We start from the raw sequence: 10,480 nt of genomic DNA, 5'->3' as shown, positions 1-10,480 counted from the left end.
TCACCGCAAATCCACGACCTCAACCTTTCCTTCCGTGTGGACGATATGCTCACAGGCAGCATAGAGTTCTCGAAGGGAGGTGTGAGTGTGAAACCCTGTCTCTTTGCAGTCCCGCACGAAATCGAGTCCATAGTCGGGAGTGAGTGAGAAGTACCCCACTTGGTCGTGCTTTGGTGCGCACACAATGGCAATCGCTTCGGGCAGCATTAGTTGATAGGAGAGGTGGCAGTGTAAGTCCAATGAGGACATGAAAGCCGTCTGGGAGGGATGAGTGTGAATCCAGCCCATCACAATGAGCCCGTCCGATTCTAAACAGCCAATCAACTCCTCCTCGTTTGTTGTGGTGCAAGAGTCCGCTGTGCCAGTCTGTTTACAGACAATGATGTGCGAAATCACAAGTTTGTCCCCTTTAGGGCTAAGATGTCCACAAAGCGTGCCACAGGTCTCTCGATTTGCACGAGTGTTGGACTCAGCCAGTTTGAGGAATGTTGAAGCGAGAGTCCGTGGAACAAGGATGGGATTGAGGCCGTTTCGAGACAAAGGCTTTACGGTGGAGGGCTTGAGACTTCGATCAATTTTAGGTGGTGTGATACCGGACAGTAGTAGAGTAGGCGATTGAGGCGGTGAACAAGAACTGTTGGGGACAGGAGTAGCAGTGGAAGAGAGGGAAGGAGTGACGGATGAGGGTGATTGTGAGAACGAAAGACTTCGACGCCCTGAATTTGCTCCGGGCAGAACCGTAGTGGCATCAGCGGTAGCACCGAAAGGAGCGGCAGAGATCTTCTGACGCAAAAGCTCCTCGGCTTTGAATTCTTCCAGGATTTCTTTGTGCATTTTCTCGACAATCTTCAGCACACGATTGCACTCGCAGCACCATGAGTTACGGATGTCAGACCCACTATGCTTAAAGTCTTCACGCAGGCTGAGGTGATCAATAAAGAGGATGACAAAACGCTTTCGTAGACAATAGGCCTTTATCTTGCTACCATCTTCTTCATGCTCCTTCGCCATATTAAGCATGGAGCGACAAAAGCGAAAGTAGGAACTCAGACTGACGTTGTCGGCATAGTCGACATAGATTTGACGATTCAGTTCCTTCATTCGTTCATATGCCGTCATTATTTTTCCGCTGAAAATTCAAGAAACCAATTCTGAACAGGCAAAAAGATGGCAACACACTGGCAAACTTAAATCGCAGCAATAGCAAGGCAATAGGCAAGCACCGTACAGAAACTCAATGTCATGCAGGTACCTGAGGCGTATAGAAAATCACAAATTTAGGAGTTTTAGGCTTTTTCGGAATTATTAGTAAGGACCAAATCAGATTCCGAAAGACTCACTTATTTTGTCATTCAATAAAACGACAAAATAGTCCGCAATCTGTAGAGGTAAGATATGCAGAAGCAAAAGGCATTTTTAGGTACCGCTAAAACAGGATTTACCAGAACGAACATACAAGAGCCTGCCTAGGAACCCACGGTTTCTTGACATTTATGTGCAAATTAGTATGCCACAGTTTACCAATACTATAAACTACTAAGCGTTTAGGAAAAAATTAAACACAAGCAACATAAGTATCCTCACGATTACAAAGGACTGGATGACACAACAAGCTGCACCGTGCAATTTCAAATCACTTTTACCATTATTTATCAGAAAAAAAGTAAAATGCCAGGCCTACTCATTTTCTCCAGGATAAGGCGAAGCCATTTCAGCGAACCAAGAAAAGCTTTAAAGCAACGCGCAGGCCATTTAAAAACACCGCGCGTTGTAAAAAAGAATAAAACAATGAATTTTTCCAAAAATTGGGTTTAAAGCAAGAGAATGTGTGATTATCACTAAAAAGGTGTGCTCTACGTTGCGAGTGCCAACTCAGTAGCAAGTATCTGCAATTTTGTAAGTGTGCACAAGTACTTGTAAACCTTTCGAAATCTTTGTCCTTCCAAAACTTTAGATTTCACCCTGTTCAATAATATTTTAAATTAAAGATTCTAGTTTTTGACACAATTTTTATTTTTCCTAAGAGTTGCAAGCGTTTGTTATCATTGGCTCTATGTGAACAAGTGGTCTTTATACAAATAAGCTACTTTCAAGCGGTGCCGTTATGAATACAAAGTAATACAAATCCACAGCATGCAAAGAATTAATTGGACACGGCCCTTCTATCTCCTCTAAACCCTCACAGCAAACTAATTGATAAAATAAATGACACTCCCCTAATCTGTTCCAAAAAGCCTTTTAGTTGACGCTCATTGGGCCCATCAAGCTGGTATTTTATTTCACTTAACTTAGTACAGTGGCTGCGGGTAAAGCATGGCGCCGACCGATCTCCCACTGGCACGAGAACATGATGTTCACTGCGATGACTGACATTGTAAGCGAGGCAAGGGAGTGGTTTTGTGCGGACTTACACAAGTGTGTGTACGTAGGTTCATTCATGTGCCCGTACACCCATGCATGCATTAAAGCGCTTTAGGCTGGGTCACAAAAAGTACAGGCCTAGCTATTTGAGGGTGAGCAAAATATGCACTTTAATCATGCCCCCTTAGCACACTTTTTCAAGTTTGGCGACCTCGACTAGCAATAAAATTTCAAAACTATTAGACTTCATGCTGCATGACTAATTTCGTCTGTGATTTTTCCTAAGTTTAATGGCTAATACATTTGGCGTTAAGACAAATGAATATAGAGTTGCCAAAGTTAACAGTACAGTGAAATACGTGAGGACTTGAGCAATGGTGTACAACTCACTATAGGAGTATCAGTTGTCGGACTTTTAGCAGTGTTCTTGTATTATCAACGTGTTATTTAAATTAAGAAATTGCAGAAATAAAGTCCTCATCATCGATATATCACTGAATTTCTCAGACCATGTATAATTCTAACAACTTTTTAGTTTTAAATATTTGTGAATGCCACGAATTCTCTTGCAACCAGAGCCAATCTTTATGGTGGTTAAAGAGCTACTGAAATTCATCCCTTTCTACTTGATCGTTGATTTATTCGAGGTGGAATCAATCTAATCTCGGTTGTGAAGTACAACATCCCCGTAGTCGGTGTGCCGTCATCGCAAGGTTACTCGTGATCTCGTAAGGTCGATGGATCGCCAAATAACTGGATATAGGCATCGAATAATTGGCGAACCGATCAGTTTTGAATGACACAACAACTCAGACATTATGGACTGCTGTTTAGCAGATTCTCTTGAGGTCGGGACAAAACATAAATTAAATCACTGAGACGACTGCGGATGTACAACAAAGTATTCTTTCAATTTTGCTGGAGACTCAGCGTCTTCTTTGAAATAGTTCAACAGGACATTTGACTGAAATGCTAATGCTATGAAAGACAATTGCACTCGGAATGGTATTGGCTTTTCTTCTTTCAGGTTGTGAAGGAGCCGATTCATTCATTCTGTCGGAACTTTTTGTGCAATAAGTTTAGCTTAAAACCAACTCATTCTGCTGGTCAATTCAAATTGGATATATACTTTACTGGGAATTTTTTTCTCCTCATTTTATCACAAATTGCCTTAAAGTGAAACATTCTTGCCTCTTGTTTTAATCTATCATTTGGTTAGATTTGGCTACTTACGAAGTTGAACTTAGTGTAGTGTATCAGGTATTTCCAGTAGACATATGTTCAAAAGGATCATTTATAATGAATGTGGTCTCTCATCAAGGAAGCCAGTCGTTGTTCCGTAGGCTTTTGAATACAACTAGTTTGGCACTCTTTACAGGCCAGACTTTGGCTTGGACAAGGTCGGAACCTGATCTATCAGAACCACACATTGCCATGCCTACTTTCTGAAAGACTAAAGATCTTTTCATACAAAAGTGGAAGATTTGTACAAAAAAGTAAGTTTAAATCTCCTCAAGTAAACCAATGTAAAGGCAAAAGGAAAGACTCCTCCAAACAGAAACATAAAGCCTAATAATGTGAAGTGCAGCTCCATACTGACCTTGAAGTTCAAGGTCTTCCTTGTACGGCCATAGTCTACGGATTGTGCTGCAATTTCTGTGATATTTACAAGAAGAAAAGGACAAATGCTCAACTTAACTTTTGTTTGATATCCTTCATCTAAGGCAATCCCAGGCACCTAATTGGGGTTGAGAAGGTTGTTTAGCTGGTTACTACCTCGTTATCAACAATGGGTGTTGACTTACCCATCGGAGTACAATTATCTGCTGGATCGACATCCGTCAGTTTAAAGAAAGTAAAAGAAATCTGACTGTTCACGAAGTGTCATGAAATTACTCTCTTACCGCTTGACGAAGGTCTAGAGGTGGAGACGTGTCTCTTAAGTCTGCATTCCTGTTGAAATGGGAGGGTCGAATTCGTCAATGCGACCCATTTTGGGCTATGAAAAGTGTGCTCTGCCCCGGAGCATTGCAAATTCTAACACACAATTCATAGTTAATTATCTCCCGCAGCAATGCAAATTTGGGCCAACGTGAATGTGTGCCAGTAATAAGCAGTTAGGGCCGTTGTTTTATCAACAATCCGTGTTGAGGACGTCAACACACCTCACTTCACTCATGCTGTTCGGACTCTCCCAATGACCGCGGCCAAAGTGTAAGGGATAACGAAGTGCGACAATCCATTAACACAGCCGATGTTCATAAGTGGCCCGATTCACCCACCCACCTACGGCCACGACGCTCAATGCCTCGTTTGGTGATTTTGCCGCCATGTCGCAGTCACTACATTCATGGCCACTTCACCAATATCTCATCGGTCTTCCTCTGCGTGTGCCGCACAGGATTTACCTCCCAAAGTTTTACCCACTGACCAAGTGTGATCAAAGATAATGCCACATTGGCTAAAGACTTTCTTTCACAAAGCTAGTAGATGTTGCCAATTGGTTTTGTGATCAAGGCTAGAAAGAGGGGCCTGGAAGACTGAGAAGGGCTTAAACGTCTTTGAAGTAATCATAAATATCATAAAAAAGTAGGCGATTACTTCATCACCCGACCCTTCCGCGGTTACTGGGGTATTGACTGAATTTCTGATTGATTGGAGGTGACCTTCACGGATCCGTCAGCAACCCAAATGAAGAGAAGTCTTAATTAAGTAGCAAGAATGCTGCAGTATGGAATGGGAGACAATCCCCGAAGAAGTCACACTTCAATGGATGCAAAATGGAAGCCTAGAATTCCAATATTTCTCGGTAGCATCTACGATATGCATTTAAAAAGATTATCTTCTTGCCTTATTTAGCTAAAAGGGCAGTCAAAACAGATCTGTCACAATCAAAGCAAAATTTCCTTTCTGTATTCGCTTTGAAGAGTCACAAGACTGTGCCATTTGAGGTGGCGTTGGGGTCAAAGTCAGCAGCCGCCTTTTAGTCAGGAGGAATGAGTAGAAGTTCTAAAATGAAACAGGGAAGAGAGAAACATGTTTCTTGCTGTCTCTGTTCTGCCGCCCTTCTGTAATTTTTCAGAACGAGTGGATAAGCTCTCATATAAAGTCTTCTTGTTTACCGGTTCTCTACCTTCGGAAACAAAAGCCCGGAAGTTGAATTCAAACAAACAAATGCTGAAGAAAGAAGAGGAGAAATTCTAACGTAGGGTGAGTGGTTCCTTTGTAAATTTGAAATCAAAATGTGTTTCAGAGGTGATCAAAAGATTCCACGATATAATATTACACGACTCTGGGTAATCAGCTAAATGACCTCGACAGAAGAACCTCCTGTTATTGAAGTGTTGATTCGTAGAAGAAGAAAAACAGCGTTTAGTGGGGTCATCTAAAGACTCCATCACACTAGATGTATGAAGTGGGCATCCGCAAAGCCTGCCTTTCTACACTGACAAATTTAGGGTGGAGAAGAAGGCAGCTTGAGGAGAACCGATCTGACTTTGTGGTTGCGATGCACCATTCCACCTTGTCCACCATCATGTTGGATGCTTAGACCCCACCTTCGAAGCCCATCCTTTTGCGCATTTATGAGTAAACCCTGGGACTAGAGCGCATAAGATGAGCACCTGAATCCATACAACTTCTACACTACTGAAATTCTGCAATTCTTCCGCGTCCCAATGTGATCATCTTGTATATTACCCATCTACGGAATGCTTTGTGAGAACCTAACACCTTCTGGAAAAATAGCCTCCCTGAAAATGACAAACGATCATTTTGAGCATTCCTTTAAAGATCCTATCACCGTAGAATGTTCGGCAGAAATAAGTCAAGAACGCCATCATGACAGATGGTTTGTGCGACACTCCTTTGTGATGGTCCTCCTAGTGGAGGAGAGCAATACCAGGATGACCTGTTCAAGCATGAGGTAAGTTGAAGGAACTTTGTTAACATTAATATGATCGGAGTGGATGCGAAAATTGACAGAAGCATATACCTTTACGTCGATATTCAACCGTGGCAGTGTCATCTGAACATGAACTGCTAAATCACTTCATGAAGGTGGTTAGCTCACACAAGGAAATGTTATCACCTGATATAGCGAGTGTGGATTCAGGAAGTAACTTCTTGCATCCCGTGAAGTGGCATCTGACTTGCTTCAGAGAGAAGGGTAGGGATCCCTAAAGTTTTATGCCTCACAGGCTTTACTCCACACCGTCTCGTCTTCAAAACATATTGCGCCAGGTGAAAAAGAGCATTTTAATGCGTTCTTTTGGACTCACAAGGTGATTAGACAAAGGTACGCAATCAGCTGAATGTCTGAAGATAACGAGGCACAAACCATCCCATCTACCGGTTAATAGTTCTGCATCACGGTCAAAGGGGGAATGGAATAATATGAGTAGTTCGTGAAACGGTTAGATAAGCGTTGTATTCGCAGTATGCTGCGACTTCTCAGAACTCTGGGGAGACAGACTGACCTCAACGAGTGTAATGCACACCAAGGAGGAATTGTTGCAAATCGACTTTAACAGGTTGTTGATGGTTTACTGATTCAAAAGCACTTCATTTTCATGGAGGATGCACCAACAAAATACTAGTCCTACTTACTTAGCCACTCAGTAATAACATTCATAGCGTTGGCAGCTTTACTGGGACATACCTCAACCTCCTTCTAGATGTCCATCTAATTTACAGGTTGGAACCTGTTGAACGCCACTTCGTCTCAACTTCACGTACTAGTTGAAGGGGAGGTAAGTACGGGGATGAAAAAATCAAGAAGAGCTCAAAGCTAAAGTACATTAAGATGAAGTTGGCTTTTAGAAATTTGCGTATGCCACCATGGTTTGGATATTTTTCACTGGTTTCTTAGACCTGTGTGCAGATAAGACAACTAATGGTCCAGTCATAATGACCTGGCATTTATTCAGCCACACGTATTAGTGGAACTTGCTGTGGGGGGAAATTTGCTACTGTTGTGAGGAGCAAATACATTTTTCCTCTCTTTGTGAATGGTACCGCTTGAGATAGAGGGACCACGGTTTTCCAAACAATCTTCCAAATGTTGACGCTAGAGTCACCCATCCATGGCATGGCAGCTATGGGAGAGAAGTTTGAAAAATCAAGATTCCTTGGGTTATTACGAGGCGATGTGTCATGCTGAGGATACCTTTAAGCTCTATTGAGTCAAAGGTGCTCCCTTGCTGAATGAGGATTTGGCTACTTTGGAGGAGTAACAAAGAATGAATTGCAATGACTCTTGGATATGGTACAACAATAGCATTCATTGACAGTCAACCGTTGAGGCTGTTTAAGCTCGATTCCTTACTGACCTCATAAATTCACCTAAACAAAAATGAATGGACAGGAGGCCTAAGAAATATGCAAAGTAAAATGTTGAAGAAATTGATGTCTGCAGAGTTTTTCAAGTGAACCATTTGTCCAGTTGCACTGCATTTGCTTAGACAGACAGAGGAGTGGGTGAACATGACCGAGTACTGATGGCCTTCAAGGCAGCGTATGGAAGTAATCCTAGATGGAGCTTTTCTGGTTAGATCATGATTCTTCAATGTTTCGCTTAATACACACCTTAAGGGGTGTCTGGGGAGGAGCACAACGTGGTTAGCCGTGAAACCATCCACATTCGAAGACATTGATGAACGATTGTCCCACAGACCACTCTACTAGGTAGCATCCATTCTATCTGCAATAGCTGATAAGATTGTGAACTACCACGACCATCTTCTAACCCATTCTAACTATTTCCCTAATACAAAGTTGGACAATTTTCTAGGAACGGTAGAACTATGTCGGTGAGGACGACACGCTAAGGAGGAGGAAGGAGATGGAGTTAATGAAACCCAAGCCTTCTGGCTGTTTCGCATAACCGGCTAATGACCTAAGTCTTTTCTGACAGAAAAGGCATTAACTGCAGTCGAGGAGTTCATCAAAATGCAAGTATTTTTCTATTTTAAGGGTGACGCTGAATACTAACCTGCCTCTCAATCTTCCTTGTGTATGTAATTGGATGGTCAGTTTAGTCTTCGTAACTTCGCACTCCTACTGGCTATAGTCTGTCGGTTCCTACAGACTTATACGTCTATTTCAGCTTATTCAGTGGTTCGTTTCACTTCTTATTGAAGTTGATAAGACTGGACGCTGAATTCAAATTTCAGCGTCACCTCATACCTCAAAATTGCTTCCACGAAAGAGAAGTTGCAAGTTCATAGGTGATCTTGTTAACAACTCTTAGTGCATCTTTTTGCGTTTTCCCTGTACTAAATCACCAACTGAACTTGACATCCTTTTAGTGCGTGATTTACAATCAACTCCTCCATCCTGTAAATGTTGTCTACTTCATTGGATGTTTCTCCCCTTGCACTACTGCCGGCAATTGTTGCTATTTTTTGTTACTATTGTCCCATTTAAGTTATGGGATTGATCTACCCATGCGACGGCAGTTTTCTCCTTCCTCTTAGGAATGATTGGATGTCAGATAATAAAGGGGATGAAGTAGTCGTATTAAGAGCTACAGCTTAGGTGATCAAAAAGGAACAATTTTGGAGGGAAAGGGACAAATACATCCGGAAGTAAGTCCGTAAATTGCCTATTTTTCCGAAGAAGTACTTTAAGAGGCCAACAAGGAAGGAAATATTTGCTCCTCCCGAGACATCTCATCTCATCGTTATACTCCAGGCAATCGAAAGTGACTTTCAGCACACCCACGGTCCAAATAGGCCAAACCGAATAAGAAAATATTTATTAGAAAGAAATCCTGAAATCAGCTTGTAAATCGGTATCATATACAGCTAGCTGCTTCACATACTACTGATAAAGGGGATTTCAGCGCTTCAACAAAGAAATTGCTTTCACTTTCCCATCAGCAATGGAAATAAAGAAGTCGTTTTCTGTTTACGACCTCAGGCGATTTGAAGTCATCAAAGATCTTTGAATCCCTGGGCTTTCCCTTTTTGTCCGCGTGGAATAACAGACCGATGATGTGTCGGCTGCGCCGAATTGAATTTTTCCATCCACCACCCATGTACCTCAATACCTTCTTAATCCAGCATTTTTACTGGCGACGAAACATGGCGGATCAGTTTGAAGGAATACTTACTCGATGAATAGATGACTCAGATTTAGAGGTATCAGTGCTCGATACTAGACATCGTCTTAGCGTCAGAACCAATTCCCAAATTTATCAATTAACAACGGTTCAAAGAAGCTACAACCTTACATATTTCTTGAGATCAGGAGAGATTAGTGTCCCAAGATCCACTTGTGCTAAATCAGTCGTCTAATTGGTCCATGGTATGATTTGGTAGGTTACTTGATATTCGCCTTCCCATCATCTAAGTAGATGGATGGATGCCTTGGAAGACCCTTGAGTTAATGCAACAGAGGTTAGATGCATGACGTCTGATAAGTCATTCACCCATGCCAATGATGAATCCGAACTGAGAAAACTGGCGGGTAATTTTTGGATGCCATGGCGACCAATCATGTCCCTGTCATCATTACGATGCTCTTTACTGTCTTCCAGATAAGGGGTGACAACTGCGTGATTAAACAAGCATATTTAAAGAACATGTGCATAGAGGCATGGAGGTGAGGGCAAAGTGAAAAAAAAAAATAATTTTGAGCAAAACCAGTAGCTTACTGTAGGTGTTTAGGGCAATGTTCAGCTTGTTATAGTCTTCTCGGTGCCCCAATAAGGGCTATTTACTCGGGCACAGAGGAGACATACTCTACTGATCAAGCCGCCTTCTTTTCTGGGGGACATCTAAAGTGGTGAATCTTTTGCTCTCCCTGTTCACCTTTCAAGATGTACAAGTAAATGGAAAGTGCTGATCAGAGCCAGTCAGCAAGGAATGTCTACCCGGTGACCAGCAGTTAAAAAGGCCTTCACCTTATCGCGGTTACCGGACGGACAATCCGTACAGACTGAGCTGGACTGGATTTGAAGGAATTAACTCAAAGTTCTCATTCAATGGCGTAAGAAGCATTGTTCAGTGGGCAAATATCTACCCGGTGATCCTCTTTTCCGTCCATTTTCACCAACTTGATAAGAAATAATCCGGATTACCGGGAAGATAAACCCACTGATCAAGCCGTTAATCAC

General features: G+C 42.2%; 1 protein-coding gene across 1 annotated transcript; it reads right to left on the bottom strand. All coding sequences in view use genetic code 11, as the record gives it.

Moving 5' to 3' along the window:
• On the bottom strand, positions 1-1,710 carry EGR_04511 (STAM-binding protein-like protein; the record flags this gene model as incomplete). The annotated part of the gene is made up of 2 exons (XM_024493760.1): positions 1-1,129; positions 1,682-1,710. 2 exons carry the CDS (start codon positions 1,708-1,710, stop codon positions 1-3), a joined length of 1,158 nt encoding a protein of 385 aa, XP_024351874.1.
• Between the last annotated feature and the right edge of the window lie 8,770 nt (positions 1,711-10,480).

This window comes from Echinococcus granulosus (assembly GCF_000524195.1).
Source record: "Echinococcus granulosus chromosome Unknown EG_S00028, whole genome shotgun sequence".
In the NCBI taxonomy this organism is placed as follows: Eukaryota; Metazoa; Platyhelminthes; class Cestoda; order Cyclophyllidea; family Taeniidae; genus Echinococcus; species Echinococcus granulosus.
The sequence above is the reverse complement of the archived record's forward strand: the minus strand, read 5'-3'. Positions and strand labels throughout refer to the sequence as shown.